General features: G+C 37.4%; 1 protein-coding gene across 11 annotated transcripts in view; it reads right to left on the bottom strand.

Moving 5' to 3' along the window:
- The window catches only part of LOC131075830 (uncharacterized), a 29,273-nt gene extending 11,423 nt beyond the window's left edge, over positions 1-17,850 (bottom strand). For 5 of the 11 annotated variants that reach the window (XM_058012737.2, XM_058012738.2, XM_058012739.2 and 2 more), the window contains exons 1-5: positions 17,607-17,849; positions 13,142-14,170; positions 12,965-13,046; positions 12,672-12,826; positions 12,265-12,355 (exon numbers count right to left, since the gene is read on the bottom strand). In XM_058012737.2, coding sequence (XP_057868720.2) covers positions 12,265-12,355; positions 12,672-12,826; positions 12,965-13,046; positions 13,142-14,097 — 1,284 coding nt within the window. In that variant the 5' untranslated portion in view covers positions 14,098-14,170; positions 17,607-17,849. The other 6 variants (XR_009113260.2, XR_009113259.2, XM_058012732.2 and 3 more) reach the window with 5 other exon arrangements.
- Between the last annotated feature and the right edge of the window lie 509 nt (positions 17,851-18,359).

The following is an 18,359-nucleotide window of genomic DNA, read 5'->3' as shown; positions in this document are numbered from 1 at the left end:
AGTTCTTCCATAAGCACTCTTTGGCATCAACAATATGGGCATCCCAACCTATAATATCTCTCACAGTTGGCTTGAGAGAATCTTGGTAGAAGGCTTACCTGAGATTCGGCAGTAGACACATGGTGTATGTGGAGCTTGCCAAGTAGGGAAGTAGCATCGAACTCCATTCTCAAATGGACAAGCTTGGAGAGTATCCAAGGTATTGCAGTTGGTTCATACAGATGTTTGTGGACAATGAATACAACATCAATCATTGGTGCCAAGTATTTTCTTTTGTTTGTCGATGATTTTAGTAGAAAAATGTGGATATTTTTTCTCAAAGCAAAATCAAATATGTTTAATGAATTTCAAAAGTTTAAAGCATTAGTTGAAAAAGAGTCAAGACATGAAATCATAACTCTTATGTCAAATAATGGGGGTGAATACTATTCTACTGAATTCACGAATTTTTTGCACTAAACATGGCATCAAGTGTCAACTTACCACACCCTATACCCCTCAGCAGAATGGTGTTATTGAGTGAAGGAACCGAACCATAACAAAGATGGCTCGGTGTATGCTAGAAAACAAGAATGTGCCTAAAAAATTTTGGGCTGAAGAAATGTATACTGCAATATACCTTTTGAATCGATCTCCCACACAAACCGTTAAGAAGATGGCTCCCGAGGAAGCTTGGTTTGGGAGGAAATCAAAAAACAGCCACCTTAGGGTTTTTGGTTCAACAACATATGTTTGGATTCCAAATGCAAAGAGAACAAAACTAGATTCCAAAAGTCAGAAGTTGATGCTTACAGGCTACAGTGACAATCATAAGGCCTATCGGCTGACTGATGTGGACACTAATCATCTCACATTCAATAGAGATGTGGCTTTTGATGAAGAAGGTGGGCCCTTTCGACTCACTTCTCCCATCCAATGTCCTAAAGATCAGCCTCTATAAACAAAAGATATAGATGTTAGGCTTCCATTAGCTCCACCTAAAGAGAGGGATTTTGAACCTGAAGTTGTGAAATCTCCTAGGCATGACATTATTCCACCAGAGTTCCCTCTGAAAATTATGGATCAGCATCCAAATGATTTTATTCCAAGCAGCCCAAGTCATGCTCGTACAATTGATTTGGAAACAAATGGTTTTGCTCTCCGTCCTAAGTGGTGGGAAAAGCTTATCGATGATGTTTGAATGATGAGCTTGTTGAGGGTAGATCTTCTAGAGGCAAGAGCAAGAAGAACACAATCATTTTTTCTCTTATAGCCAACATTTAGAGTGTTTATGAGCCCCAAACTTATTTAGAGGCAAAAGGTAAACCTAAATGGGAAAAGGCTATGGAAGCTAAACATCATAATCTTCTGAAGAATAACACTTGGATACTGTCAGATCTTCCACCTGAAAAAACAAAACCATTTGTTGCAAATGGGTCTATAAAGTGAAGGACAAAGTTGATGGAACTCTTGATAAATACAAAGCTCAGTTGGTAGCTAAAGGCTTCTCACAAAGAGAAGGTGTTGACTATGAGGAAACCTTTCCTCCTATACTAAAGATGAGCACCGTCCAACTAGTTCTAGCCATTGCAGCACAATCTGGCTGGAAAGTCCATCAAATGGACATGAAGAGTGCCTTCCTCAATGGTAATTTGGAGGAAGAGGTCTACATGACAGAGCCTCAAGGTTTCAAGGTTGCAAGAAAAGAGCACCAGGTATGTAGACTAGTGAAGGCTCTTTATGGCCTCAAACAAGCCCCTAGGACATGGTACATCAAGATTGAGCAATACTTGGTAAAACAGGTCTTTCAGAGAAGTCCTTCGGATCCCAACTTGTATGTCAAGATTGTTGGTAATGACATTATTTTTCTTGTCATCTATGTGGATGATATCATTATTGGTAGTGGAGAACACTTGCTTGAGCAAATCAAACAAAACTTGTGTCAAGCATTTGATATGACAAATTTGAGATTTTGCATTATTGTCTCGATGTAGAGGTTTGGTAGATAGGTGGCAGCATTTTCATTTCTTAGTCGAAGTATGCTAGGAGTTCGTTGGATAAGTTCAAGATGCAAGATTGCAAACCTTCATCTACACCTATGGAGAAGGGGTTGAAACTATCAGCCAAATCTAATTCATCTGTGGTGAATGAGTCAACATTCAGGCAACTAGTTGGCAGTCTCATCTATCTTATAGCCACTAGACCTGATCTTAGTTATGCTGTGAGCTACATATCTTGTTTCATGACAGCCCCTAAAGCAGATTATTGGGTTGTAACGAAGTGTGTACTAAGATATGCGAAAGGGACACTTGACTTTGGCATTCTATACAACAGAATCAAAGATCCTCGGTTGATTGGTTTTACATACTAAATATGGGCAAGCTCTGTTGATGACAAGAAGTCTACTTTTGGTCATGTCTTCAGTCTTGGTACGTGTGCAATCACATGGACCAGTAAGAAGCAACAGGTAGTAGCTCTTTCCTCGACAAAAGCAGAGTATTAGGGAACTGTTAAGACAACATGTGCGGAAATTTGGCTCTGAAGGATGCTTTCTAACATTAAAATGTCTCAAGCAGGGCCTTCACCCTTGTTTTGTGACAATTAAGGGGTGTTGAAACTTGCCAAGAATCCAATCTTCCACAAGCAAACTATTGTTTTCACACATCGCTCCATTGCAAATGGGGATCCCCCAGTTACAAGTGTGGTTGTCGTTGCACCAAAAGATCGACCTGTTAATGCCCGATACAACCACTAGACTTATAGAATCCATAGGAGGTAGTTAAGCCATGTCACAAACCCGAGCACTACGCTGCACAACACAAGGAGACCAAGGGCGCACACCTTGCAACCATCCCCCCCCAAACGCAAGCAAGGGGTTTGAACCTGTGACCAAGCTCTGATACCACTTGTTACAAGTGTGGTTGTTGTTGCACTAAAAGATCGACCTATTAATGCCCGATACAAGCACTAGACTTATAGAATCCACAGGAGGCAGTTAAGCCATGTCACAAACCCAAGCGCTGCGCTGCACAACACAAGGAGACCAAGGGCGCACACCTTGCAACACCCCCACTTTTTTCATTTTCTAGGATAGTTGTAGAGTCGTTAGCTATTAGCCTTTCATTCGTAAGAGGTATAGTTGTTGGTCAAGAGCTAATCAAGTCAAGTCTCTCTTTCTAGATTAAGTAAGGTCGGTTAGTTTTCAAGGTTTAGGAAGTGAATAATTCACAATTATCATCATCATTAGCATGCAAAATCAAGGATGAAATGCAAACTTGGCTAGGCATGAAAATCTCCTTTGATTGCCTAGATCAGCAACCAAGGTCTTGACAACACTTCTTTTGCCCTCCTCAGCCTCTGACTTGCCTCTCCTAGCACTGCCAGTGGATGCTCAAGCCCGATCACCCCATTTCCATCTTCTCTTCCTTCCCTTCACCTCCTTCCACTTCACCTTCCACCCTCCCATGCCTTCACCACATACTTTACTTTTCCATCTTATCCCCCTAACCTTCCACTTTACCTTCTCCCATGCTCCTTGCCACCCATCTTCTTTTCTTTTCATCTTTCCCGTCACCCTCCATCTTCCCTTTCTTTCCTTTATCTCTCACCTTCCTACCTTCCATCACCATTCCTTATACCTCCCAACTATCGTTTCATACACCCTCTAGCCTACATCTCATATCCCCTTACCCCTTGCTTCTCTTAACATATCCATGATCCCATCCTAGCCTACACCCCTACACTCCTCCTTGCCACGACATCTTTTATCCCTTATAACTCCCCATCTCCCGGCACCTCCCTCATCACCTTCCCTTAGCACTTCCCTTGTCTAACTCCTACCCCACCGCAGCACTTAGCCTAACCCCGCAGCTCTTATCCTACCCCCCGTATCCTTTCCTTCCTACCCCTGTGGCTTCTCCTTATTACATCTCCTCATCCTTTCTTGCCACAGCATCCCCTCAAACTCATCCCCTTCCACTGCATTCCCTTTAGTCCTTTCACTATCATGGCATTGCTTGGGCCCACAAATTCTAAGGTGGAGAGTAAAAAGTTTTATCAAGGCATTAATAATGCCACTTCACATACCTTGTGATTTCTTTTGACTCCCTTTTGCTACCATGCCTTTGCTTGGGCCCCACCAACCTTTAGAATGGATAGCGAAAATGCTTCTAAGGCATTGATAATGCCACTTCAAACACCACCAAATCGCTTCCTTTGATTGTTCAAAAGCACCGACTAAGCCTTGTGCTATGTCCCTTGTCTTGCCAAATCAGTGCATTAAGGAATTTGATCCGTCCTTATTGTTGACGTGTATTTTGTACACAATCAAACACAGAATAAAATACCCAAGGGTACCTTATCCTCTCTTGAATAAAGCCTCTGATTGCTGAAGATATCGCGAAAAAGGATCAATCAGGATGACTCCAAGGTTCTTGTATGTAGGGTCTCTACGTGTGGATAAGCTCTCTGTGGTATGATGTGATTTGCTGGAATCACAAGGGGACTTACATTTGATGATTGAACGTCTGATCTGCTTTGAATATTGCTGGAACACAGGATCTTACTAGCTTTGACTTGAAAAAAGGAAAAAAGACGAGGGCGAGGAAAGGATCTAACGCTAACACTAAGAATGTAAGAGCAATGAATGATCTTTGATGAAATTCTAACTAAGTCTTGTTTTGACATCGCAGGACCATCTCCACAAGGCTAGTGCGATCTTCGAAGGAAAGCTTTATGGTGTTCAAATCATCACTGCAGGCATAGATACCATCAGGCTGATGCATATCAATGAAGAAGCGACAATTGAAGTTAAGCTTAAGCTGAATGATTCCAGTTGACTATGCAAGGCAAGTCTGCAATCAACAAACTGCTAGTAGTATGGATATACGAATTTCACCATCAATCAAGCACATTTCTTCCACTCATCTAATAACATGAAATCAAATATGAGAAGTATAAAGACCATGCAAATTGTCGAATCGACCCATAAATTTCACCATTTCTTCAATGAAGTTTCACAAGTCTTTTACAACAACCTCTTGGCAACAATCTTTGCCTTCTCTCTCTACTCTACTTTAATTGCTATTCTATCAACTAGCTAATCACCTTCTAACTACTCTCTATCTATCTTCTAACTGCTTCCAACTATATTCTATCTATATCTTTACAAAATGAAGAGTCGGGGTTTATATAGTGCCCATAATACAATTCGATGGCTGAGATCAATTCGAGATCAATGGCCAAGATTTTACAATGAAAACCCTAATTAGGGTTTGTTACAACCATTACATAACATTTAATGCTCGACCAATGAAATAATTGTATTGCTTGGACACATGTCCTCTCTGGAAAAATCGACCAATGGATAGCCGGGGTAGGTACATCGGAGTTTGTGCCACCTTCCATGAGTTAGGTACATTGAATCTGGACATGCTGAGGTGGACCACACTGACTGGAGAAGTGATGACTAGGATGCCACCTCGTCTGACACTTGTAACTTGGTAAATATTCAACTTGATGTTGTTGAGAAGCTAGCTTTAATTAATTCATCTGGAACTATCTGCTTCTTCAACGAACCCTTGTTCTAACTTCTTGTGTCCTTGATTGGCAGGATGATTGATGTACCTCGCCTTGGAATACTGGATTGGAGAAGGTCGCCCTTGTCGATGCTAGGCTGGATCAAAGAAGGCCGTCCTTGTCCTTGCTTGATCGTCCTTGATCTGGCTTGATTTTCCTTGAGGAGAGTCTTCCGACTTGTAGATCTTTCGAGCTTGGGAGTCGCCATCTTGACACCTACACAACATTTCACAATTAATAATATATCTTGAAGTGTAGAAAGGAAGATTCAAGATTCTAATTTAGGAAACTTCATGATGAATCTTGAGTTATCATTTCCTAATTTAGGATTTTCAAAGCAAAATTTAAATCTTCAAAAATGGTGCCAAGGTGATTACGCCATACCTCCACTTGGGAATTAATTCTAAAAAATGATGCAAAAATAGGAGAATTCGCTACGCAAAATGTAGATCAAGACTCCCTTTAGCAAAATGCGCCCCCTTTAGTCTTCACAAGCATCAACTCCACCACCTTTAGTCTTCAACACTTGAGGAAAATTCGCTCCAAATAGGCCAGCTTTCACACTTCTTCTTTGCCCTCCAAATCGCACTTTGAAATAATGAGTGAATGATTTGGATAATGAAAAAACACACCCCAAATATATAGAGCACTCACCATTTCATTTCCCATAGGCTGACTTGACAAAATAAGCCAAAAAATAAAATATAAAAAACACTAAGAAGAAGGCCGACTTGATAAATAAAGACAAAATAATGCCTTGCGCGCTCAACTTTTAATTTTTTATTTCACAAAAATTAATTTTAAATGCGTTTATAATAGAAATTCGATTTTTTGAGGCCCAAAATTAATTTATTAAATGCCAATTTAATTAATTTCTTCAAATATTTCGAACTTGATGATTTTGGCATTTCATGCGATTTGGATTAACGCCCAAGTAGAAAATAGTGAATGCCAATAACTTTGCTCTAGTCCCTTGGAGAGGGACAAGAGCGCCTTTTCACTTTTGTCCTCAATCCTTCATTTTTTAATTGCCAATTCACGTTGTGGGGCTAGCAATGATCCCTTTCGTCCCTTCAGTGCATGTTCAACTCGTTTTTTGCAAGGCAAAATTGATGTTCTAGAGATTTTCGCCCTGGTCCTTCAGTGAGGGACAGGAGCGCCTTTTGCATTTGGCCTAGGATCATCAAGTTTTTGGAGTCAAACCTTTGTTCATCATGATTTAGAAGAGCTTTCCAATCTTGCTCAACTTTGCCTTAGCATAATCTCGGAGGGAAATTGTTGATTTTATAAAAAATCGCCCTGGTCCTTTAGTGAGGGACAGGAGCGCCTTTTGCATCCATTGCTCAAATTCTTGATCATATCAACCTCAAGGCATTTTAAACATCATTTCAAATTCGCGCCTTGGCTTAGATTCGTCCAAACTTGGCGAGAAGGACTAGATATTAGGTTTTTCGCCCTGGTCCCTTGGAGAGGGACAGGAGCGATTTTGCAAATCCAAGCTTATCCGTCCTTTGTTAGCCTTCCAAATTATATTCAATGGATAAATCATGTTTTCCTTGGTCTCTTCAAATCATAAAATTGTCTTGATCCTGCAAGAAGAGTGCAAATTTGAAATTCAAGCTCCGGTCCTTCAGTGAGGGACAGGAGCGAATTTTGTCTTCTAGGCCAAAATGCTTCACTTTTCACCATGAAATGTCTTGGCTAAGGAAGATATCATCTTGTTACACGCCATGAATAAGAGTTCAAGTCTAAGAAAGGTCTAAAAATGTGTATATAAAGAAAATCGCTCTGGTCCCTTGGTGAGGGACAGGAGCGCTTTTACCTTTGTAGACAAAAACTCCATCATTTCATTGTCTTTGATCAAGTCTGGATGCTCTATCATGCTCATTTCGTCCTTCACCATGCTTTTGATGTCTCAATTTAACCAAACAAGGCCAGGAATGGCTCAAATAAGTATTTTCGCCCTGGTCCCTTGGTGAGGGACAGGAGCACTTTGCCTTGGTCCCTTGGAGAGGGACAGGAGCGAAATTCGCTCTAGATCCTCAGTGAAGGACAGGAGCGCTTTTTGACTTTTTGAACTCTCTATCAAGATAATTTTTATGGAATATAACGTTTAAGTATAAGTTATATTCCATATATACTTTCAGGATGTTTGAGAGTGGTTTCAGACCTCCAGGAGTTATATTGCAAAATCTAGTTTTTTGAGGTTTTTCAGTTTCCAGACTTAGTCAAATTTCAGGATCAGGACATTCCAGACTCAGCCAAATTTCAGGATCAGGACTTTCAGACTTAGCCAAATTTTCAGGATTAGGACTTCACTCCAACAGGACCTGCTATCCTATTGATCTCCCCGACAGCACTCAAAAGTGCAAAAGCCAACTGACAAAACCCTAAAAGACCTAAAAAAAAAAAACCCTAAAAAGCAAAAAACAAGGGTCCCCATTTGCAATGGGGCGATGTGTGAAAACGTCACAACACTTACCTCAAACAAATCAGCACATTAAGGTTTTTGACCCGTCCTTAACTAAGTGAAATGTGCGACTTAAGCAACACATGGCATCCTTACCCCAATGAAATCAGCGACTTAAGGATGTCAAGATGTCCTTTGATCAACCAAATCAGTGACGTAAGACATCAGTTCGTCCCTACCTCATGGAAAGGTGCAACATAAGGATTTGATACCCCTCTTAGCAAATGAAAGGACAACATTTTAAGTATTAAGAGCTGCGATATGAATCAATGGAAAAAGACCCCACTGCATTTAATGATGAAAGTTTATTTAAATTTTTGAATTGAAATTCAAGTTGGCCTTATAGGATCAGTTGCAAAACATTAAATAATGGTTGTAAGGCCAGCTAAATGTGAGAAGGTGTAATTCCTCTTCAAGCAACTATATATTGTGTTTGATCATTTCATTCATCAGCTTCATTCAAAAGAGTGATCACATTCATCAGCTTTTAGCGATTCAAATCAGATCAGATTCAAGGCAAAAGGACATTCTTTTATCAGCAATTTCCAATTTGAAAAGACAAGGTGATTATTGAAAGTGGCAAAATTGACCATTATCAACAGCGAATACAACATTTTCACAAGCTCTAAAGCCAGCGACCTTGATCTTGATCACATATTGTTCCAGTTGCTATTGCTGGTCACAGCGAATGCATTTATTGTTAAGGACGATTTTGGCTAAGGCAAAGTCTTTAAAGCATAGCGAATTGACTTCCCACATCAGCAAATGGAAAATGAGACATGAAGTGATAAGAGTCAGACATAAGAATGGTGCTTAGAACATCATTTTACACCGTTTTAGCATTTATATCTGATTAGGAAATGGGTGAAATCAGTATATCTAGTGTGTTTGATTGTATCTCTGTTTGTGTTGCAGGTGGCTGATAAAGAGAGTGAAGTAGCTGGATGCAAGCAATCATAAGATATAAAGGAAGAATTTCATCATTTGAAGGTGATTTAAGACATACAAAGGATCAGCTCACAGTTATTCAAGGAAGTGAATACAAGAGGATAACGACATGAAGATGGACAACATTCACACTTCAAGGTACTAAAGACCTCAACATGAAAATCTACAAGGAGCTCAACAATATCTAGGAGGAGAGGCTCAAGGTTCCGAACAAAGAAGGCTTCTATCACACCAAACCATATCAAGGTTAAAGCGATCAATATGAAACACTCAAGGAAGAAAGTTTTCACAATCTTGAATTTCCTTCGGAAATCCAAGAATCATTGCCAATAAAGCCAGACCGAAGCTCTAAGGCAGAAGTGATCAAGACAAGAGATAGTTTCAGAAGAGTTAATCAAAGTTGGAGGATTGACTTGAACAATGTCATCATCATATCAGGCGCTTGGAAATGATGAGTATCAAGAGACATGCCTCATTCATTCACACACTTGTGATGAGTTACAAAGATCAAGCTAGCTGAAGTGGCACCCAGTCATTAGCCAGTCACATTATTTCAAGATAAGGCGTCCAAATTCAATGTACTTGACTCATCCATCAAAGAAGATAACTACCACATGTGGACACAATGACCGATGCACCTACAGCCGTCATCTATTGGTTGATTATTCAAAGGACATGTGTCCCATCAAATGTTATTTTATCATTGGTCAAGCATTAAATGCTTTGTAATGGGTTTAATGGGTTTAACAAACCCTAATTAGAGTTTCTATCTTTCAATCTTGGCCATTGATTGTGAATCAATCCGAGCCACTCAATTGTAATGAGAGCACTATATAAGGCTCCACTTCTTTATTTGTAAAGGTTAATAGTTGATAGTAGTAGAAAATAGTTAGATAGTAAGCAAATACTTGTAGGAAGAGAAGGCAGGCCTTTTTGTCAAGATATTGTTGTAAGAAGCATGTAAACTTCATTGAAGATATGGTGAAACTCATGTGATGATTCAACAATTTGAATGGTCTCTACTTCTCATTTGATTTTCATATTGTTTAGATGAATGGAAGAGCTTTGTGTATGATCAATGGTGAAATTTGTACATCCATACTGCTAACACTTTGCTGATGGTAAAATGCCTTGCGTAGTCAACTAGATCCATCTTCGCCAAGCTTAAATTCAATTATCATTTCCTTCATTTGATATGCATCAACTTGATGGTGTCTATGTTTGTAGTGGTGATTTGAAAATCATAAAGCTATCCTTAGAAGATCGCACTAGCCTTGTGGAGATGTTCGCTACAGGTCAAAGCAAAGCTTAGTTGAGTTTCATAAAAGATTGTCCATTGCTCTTACATTCCTAGGATTGGACTAGCCTTCTCAACCCTTATCTTTTTTTCCTTTTTTTTTCAAAATCAAGTTAATTTCCACGTTCCAGCGATATTCAAAGCATTCAAGCATTCAATGTAAGTCCACCTTGTGATTCCAGCAATACCACATCATATACAACTAAGTCTATCCAAGAGCACATCAAGACCTGACATTCAAGAACCTTGGAGTCATCCCATTTGATCACACAGCTTAGCATTTGGGGAGTCTTTGTTCAAGAGAGGATAGGATACTTAGTATTTTATTTTGTGTTGCATACTGCATAAAACACCATCAACACAAACCAAACATGTAAAGCTTCATTGTCATTTCATTCAATAGCTTGTTGAAGATGGAACTGTGGTCTTGCAGTATGTTACAACTGTGGATCAGAGTGCAAATATTCTCACCAAGTCTTTAGCCCGGACAAGTTAAAATTTAGAGGACAACTTGGTGTAGTTGATAGGATGACCATTAAGGGAGGCTATTAAAGTATTATTAGTTATTATTTAATGGTCATTATTGTAATCTTAGTTAGTTTAGTTAGTTTCTATTTCTGCATTTTGTTTACGATTGTTTCATTTACAAAAATCATCTTGTAATTGCCTATATGTAGTCTTTTGTCTTCATAATTAATTGTGCAATTACCATTTCAGTTAAAAGACAAGCCAACAAGGATGAATGGTGATAACAGAAAACAACTAACCCAACTAAGTGTCCAAATTACTTCTCAATTTTATCAAATGATTTTTTTATGGAAATGACACTTCAACTTCTTCAATTGCAGAAGATGAATGTTCATAGCCCAAGAATAAAAAAGAAATAGGAAGATTTCTTAACTAGAAAGAGCTAAGGTTGTAACTTTTGTTCTATAAAATTTTGCTCGCAGTTAGACTTACAAAAATGTCTACTTGAAAATAGCACACTTGAGATAGGGACATGAAACTTGTAGTCAGCTAAAGTATATAGTTGTAGTAGGCGAAATAAATATTGTTATGTTTTGCAATCGAGGAGATTAGTCCCTGACTACATGTGTGTTGGTAGTCGGTAGTTACCAGCAGTTGGTAGTCTTAACCAACCCAGTACACTATTTATATGTAATTGTTTGTAGTCGAGACATTTCTCTCTCCGATGTCATAATAACTAGGATATGACACTCTATAAGGACTAGCTTTAAAAAAAGCACTTGACAGTCAAGACAAGAAACAAGAAAGGGGATGAAACATTTTTGCACTATTAAGAAGTAGAAGATAGAATAAATCTAGTAGATGGATTGGCACCATGTTGAAAAACAGTTTTATGGGAAAAACTCTTTGTCCATCCTTGCTAATTATGAGATAGAAAGAAGGAAGAAATGTCCTTGAAAAAGGAGGATTTGAAGAGGAAAATGGAGCAAATCTCCTGATTAAAATTTATACATCCTATGGGTATGCACAATCACCTACACAAAAGTCTTGCATTTAAAATCTTATTTCAGCTTTATTCAATGCTTTTCACACAAATTTTCAAGTTCTATTGAAGAATGAGAAAAAGAAAGGTTCAATGCTTTTCACTCAACTTGGTTTCCAGTTTTATGCAATCAACTCAAGATGTTGGTTGCTTTGCAAACAGATTATTTTTCCAATAATATTAAGAAACAGACTGCAGAAATAAATTTTCACTTCATTCATTTTATAATCCGATGTCAATAGCTTCCTTGCATATCAGAATTATAAGAAGAGATACAGGATATTGAATTTATGGAAGAATATCCACATAGCAGATTATTCTTTGTGGATAAATGTACTAAGATCTAAAAATAAATGGGAATGCATATAAAGATGGAACATAATGTATGTGGTAAAATAACTCCAGTCTTCCATAAGACTCCAATTTATCTTAGAGAATTCAAAAGAAGATACTTCAACCTCAAGTTATCCACGTCAATATTACCTGTGGTACAAAACAATCTGCATGATGTGGATCCCACACTACAGCATCCGAACATTCCCATTCATCATTCTGAACTTTGGATAGGGGTGCTCTGTAAAACATCAATGCATAAGGTAGAAGAGTATAAATTTCTATATTACAAACATGGAGCAGTACGTGTCTTAGAAAGAAATTTTGTAGCCATCCACCAATACAAAAGTAGCTTAATTGGAACTCAAAAAGTACAACCAACTACAATAGAGAAGTATGAAAAGTTAGACCACTTAATAAACTCACAAAATAATTAAAGTTCTTGGAGCCTACAGAGAATGAATGCCACACAAGTTCATGTCACAAAACACAACTGTTGCCAAAATAGTAGATAGGTGATTAAAAAGAGTAAATAACAGAAACTTAAATGGAAATACCTGCGCCACTTTCCACACAAAATGTCTGTTTCTGCATTTTGTCCACCTGGGCATGAATCCCCTTTATGGTAAATGATGGTATTACATTTAAGCCAATTTTCTTTTGACATTGGTGACAGAGAACTTGCAGTTTGCCATTTATTCTGAAATATCCACTATGACAGATAAAAAAAATTCCAACATAGCACACATGCAGAAAATTGCTTGGGAACAATTTAAAAATAGCAAAATGCAAAATTGCAACAACATTAAAGTACAAAACTTCATGGACGTTATGGAATTAAAGGCATTACATTCTCAAAGTTTGTTTCTGCATTTTCCCTCTCAGTCTCCTCTAACAGTGCAATGTTACCAACAAATGGGCTTCCTGAATACCTAGAATCAAACAAATCAACTTTCAGCTACACAAAAACATGACACATAATCATCATATTGGAAAATTAATTATATCATGTTATATTACAACTTACTCTAAAGGCTGACCCATTTGCTCAGGGATGTCCGCCTGGTACTTGCTACCAATACGAACTTTGTTATTGTACTCCACATTCTCATCAAACATTTGCTCAAAAATATAAGAATATGTACATTTTTCTCTACAATTGAAACAATATTTTTTTCTTTCAATTTGAATTTTTTTTCTTTCAAGCTGACATTTTTTTCTTTCAATCTGACAAGTAGGACAGTACCAATCCTCAACACCCTCTGCTCTAAACTTGCGTTTCAAACAAGAAATGTGAAATGATTCTTCACACATATCACATATCAGAGTTTCCCTATCTTCCATATTATGACATTTTTTACATTTTTGATCCATCATACCATCACCTACAACACCTGGATGTTTAATATCTCCACAGGTTCGAGAAGAGGAACGAAATTTTCCCATATTCTTCAAAATTGATTCACACCATCTACCAATGTCCATGCCTGTACTTGAAATTGAGTTGCCTGGTGCAAATTTACCAGCATCTGAAAAGTCCTCTTTAGTCATACAAAATGATCTTCCTGAAGTAGAAGCATTATGATTCTCATTAGTTGATTGACCCTTAAAATGGCCTCTTGCAGATCCACAAAAAAGTCGTTTATTATATTCCCTACGGTACACTTTGGCACATGCAGCCTTTTCTCTCTTATCTTCTGCAGTATCTGATATCTTTGGACGTATATTGTTAGAATCCTCAACAGCTGACCTGTTATTACTAAATCCAACCAGAGGATTGGCAGCAGACAATATGTCATTTGTCTGAATGAAATTAATTTTGGAAAAAGATTCAGATTTCTGTGAGCACTTTGCCCTCTTTTGAGGTAAACCCATGCCATTTGTATCACCAGTTGGTAGTGAGTCAGACACCTTTATGTTTAATTTTCGCTGAAGACGCCTGCTAGGACTGTGGCTAGAAGAAACATTACTTCCAGAAGGCATATTCCCCAAGATGTTGGGATCAAAGAAAGCCTTTAGGAAAATATAAATTGGATTGTGTTGCTCAAGAGTGTAACTGTAAAAAACAACAAAAACAAATTGAAGTATGCATTTTGATATGAAAGACAATAGAACTCAATCAATATAGGATTGAGGAATGCTGAAGTTTCAATAAGTGATTTTAATTGCAGATAACTAAATATTATATCAAGAACTAGAAGACAAAAAACTATCCTAAATCATTTCCTTGATAGCTGAATCTGTATCTCAATGACAACGATGTCAGTATTAGCTACAGGAAATAGTAAATACATTTATTTTTACAGAATGGGATAAAACTTAATCCATGTAAGACAAGAATAGTAGTTAAATGTACTAAAAATAATTTCAACAACTAAAAATAAAGCATCCAAAACTAAATCTAGGAGACAAAAGAACAAAATAAATGCGGGTAAACTCAAACCAGTAAACCCTAGGCTCATCAAAATATACAAAAGCCATATAATGTAAATCAATCCTTTCAAAAGAATGCCCATTATCTAAATGAACAGTTGACAAAACTAAGAGAAGGGAACCAATTGAGAACAAAGCTCTAGTGTACATCAGAAATAAGAGCAGAAAAAGGGTTTGCATTCTTTTTAACTATTATACCGCGAATTGCCTCATTGTTTTGTTAAAAAATAAAACAATCCCACCATTCAAAAGCACTCCAATCCCAGAGTGTTGATCATATGTCAATCTTTGTAAGGTAAGTAGTCAGAACTATTACTTTCTGTCCATGGAATTCGGGAATATGCAACCTTGTAAAGAAGCAACCATAATAACAACCAAGCCTGTAAATGTATGTCTGAATTCAAATGGCTCATACTAAATACTATTTTAATTTAAGTAGTTGACATTTTTTGCAAATAGGAGCAATCTCAAATGTGGAATTTTAGCAGTCCAACATATCATGTAAGATTATATTTTAATTATTCGACTTTCAGTTGGTAAGTCTTTGGGCTTAACACTAAGCCACGCTTATTTGGATACCCAAGGTCAAAGCTTTTCTGCGGAGAAACTCTTTGGCAAGGGTTAAGCACTAGCTTTTGGAGGGTGGACAAGCTTGATAACCAAAACTCACATCTAATTGTAAGGGAATCACCTCTATCAACTATGGGATGGGATTTGCCTATAAGGAACAATAAATGGAATGCGCAAGGCTAGAATCGTGGAGAAAATCTCCAATAGTGCATACACACTTATTGTCAAAGGCCAAACAAGACAAATCAGCCCAACCTTACAAATAATCAAAGTCTAATAGCCGCCCAATAGGTTTGGGGTGAGTCATAAAAAAAGATGAATTTCATACCATAAAACCAAATTCAATTCCCACAATAGAGAACCCTGCAGTGGCCAGAGGGACACCTTGAGTTAGTGTTAAACTCGTGGAAATGCATGGATCTAAGCCCATTCCTAAGTTTCACCATGGGGGCACCTTGATGTATGGTTGAGTACAACCATATAAGGATCCAAGCCCACCCTCACGTTCTCTATAAGCACCATCCCAATGTTAACTCTATCATTTTAATGGTTTTAATGCCTTGAGAAGTGTATTCAAGAAAGCACATGTGATGTATGCCCTAGGACCAAGCCCCTATTTGTGTCCTTAAGGCTATGGAGCCATAAATACCACCCCATCAGAAAGAATGTTCAAAAGCCTTGTCTCTCTATGCCTTGCTACAGAGATTTCCCTACACCATTGGTAAGAAAGCACCAAAGTTATATGCAAGATTAAAACTAGTGAGAACATCTCCAATAGTGAGTATGCAAGATGTACTAGTTGTTGATCAATCATAGTAAGCTAAGGAATCACACAACAAATCACCCTAGCCCAAGAAACAATTAAAATCCCTACAATATCACTCTTTTGTACCCTTCTAGATGGTTTTTTACTATATGATCAGTATGGAAAATGCAAGGTTCAGACTGCAATGAAGCTCTCCAATAGTAGGGATGTGCCATTTGTTGGAGGATGTGCATTCATAGCAGCTCCAAAGATTACAATGAATCTCAAGATGAATCACTCCAACCCCATGAATACCAAAATTTCATTAGACAACTTGCATTTGTCATTCACATAGAGGGTTCATCCTACCTTATAGGTTAGGACCAACCAACGGAATATGCATGGTCAAAACTAGAGAAGTTCTACAATAGTGGGTACATGCTATTGTTAAGAAACTCAAGTAACCCAAGGATTATAAGTGATCACCAAATAAATTACCACATCCTTGCAAACAATAAAATTCTAGTGTCACCAGTACGTACCTTGCTAGAGGACTTGCCCTACCTCATTTGGTAAGGAAAAACCAATGGGATAAGCAAGGTAGAGACACTAGTGAAAGTTTTGAATAGTTACACACAGGATTCAAGTAACCTAGGATTGCAGCCAATTATCAGACTAATCACCCAAGCCTTACATATGTTATAATCCCAATAACAGAACTATGCTCAAGTAACCTAGGATTGCAGCCAATCATCAAACTAATCACCGAAGACTTGCATATGTTAAAATCTCAATAATTGAGATTCGATGTACAGTTGTTAAGCATTTGCCCCACCAAGTTGATAGGGTACTAAAAATGCCAAATGCAAGATTAATATTATAAAGTAAATGTTGGTTTTAAGAAACCAGAGAGGCAGAAGAAAAACACTTGCCAAATGGCTTTGATTCAACTGGAGAAGGTGCTAAGCTCATGAGGAGCTCACCAAAATTCTGTTATAGCCTAGCACAAAAGCCTGACATGTTAATAAGAGAGGCCTGTTGTATGCCCTAGCAGTCGGTGCAACTCAAAAGAGCTAGGTTGTATCAACCTTCCAAAAATCAAAAGATACGACATATAATCAGAAGAACAATACTCCAATAAAATGTCCTACCCCTACATTCCCATTTAAACCAAACAACTACATGAAAGCTCAATTATAAGGAAATTAAATAATTACATGAAGTTTAAAACATAAGCATTGGCCAGCAATCACTTTTCACCAGCCAATGGCCCTGTCTATAACTAGTAGCAAGGATGAAAATCATTAATCCCACAATAGGGAACAGAAAAAGCCAATGGCCTCACCCATTGCAAGACTAACCAAAATGTAAACATCCAATTAGGCTCTTTGGTTCCCTGGAAAGGAATTTATTTTGGAACAAACATGAAACCAAAAACAATTTTCAAATGCCGAAAAAAATAGATAAGCCTATCAAGAAACTAGATAAGCCCATTACAGATGAATTCCCCTTCTCATTGACCAAATGCAACAAAAAAAAAAACATGTTTTTTATATCATCAAGAAAAATCTATAATGGCAACATCATACCAGTTCAGAAAAACATAACAGGTTTTGAGTGTCAATTCAAAATGTTCTTATTGTCCTCTAGATGAATAAATCCATGAGACATATCATTGAAGTTCCCTCCAAAACTGATCTGACACAAAGCCAATTTGACAAAGCCGGGCATAGAGAAGACTTACCTAAATTACGAAATCTCCTTTTCTTGAAAGACAATTCACAACTCGATACTCAACCTTGTGCAAGGATCAAATGTAAACAAGTTCAAATAATATATGCAATCAATTTTGACCCTGAGAATGCCCACCTTCACACGATTATCATCATGTGCCCAAAAAACAAAAGGTTTGATTGCAATGGAGCGTAATAACTAAGTAAAGGTAGGGTGGTTTCCCCTACTAACTCGAAGCCCCTACTATGGATATGTTGTGAGAACAAATTGGGGAAGTCAATAATGTACAAAAGTTAAAATGAGTTGAGGATGATTAATTGAAAATAATTAAGGTAGATTAGATTTTTTTTTTTTTTAAATTAGATTAATAATTAATATTGAAATGATTAAGATAGATTAAATATATTTAAATATAAATTAACATAATTATTAAGATGTGATAGATTTGTAAATTAAAATTTAAAGTTGAATATCAAAGATAAAAATTTGAATGAAAATTAAGTTTTTTCTAGGATTATATTATGTCTTTGATAGATCACTTAGTTCAATTGCATCATGTACAAGTGATTATATTTAAAGTGCATGTTGATCATAAAATCATGTTTGTTATTAGGAGTACCTATGTCTAATAAAGTGTGTTAAAAAGTATCTATGGAAGCTTGATATGTAAAGAAGGAAGGAGGAGATTTTTTCAATTATAGTCAAGCCACTAGATTGGTTTAACAATAATGAAATAGAAAAATAGATAATGTAGAACTACTAA

The sequence above is a fragment of the Cryptomeria japonica genome, chromosome 3 (genome assembly GCF_030272615.1).
Source record: "Cryptomeria japonica chromosome 3, Sugi_1.0, whole genome shotgun sequence".
In the NCBI taxonomy this organism is placed as follows: Eukaryota; Viridiplantae; Streptophyta; class Pinopsida; order Cupressales; family Cupressaceae; genus Cryptomeria; species Cryptomeria japonica.
The sequence above is the reverse complement of the archived record's forward strand: the minus strand, read 5'-3'. Positions and strand labels throughout refer to the sequence as shown.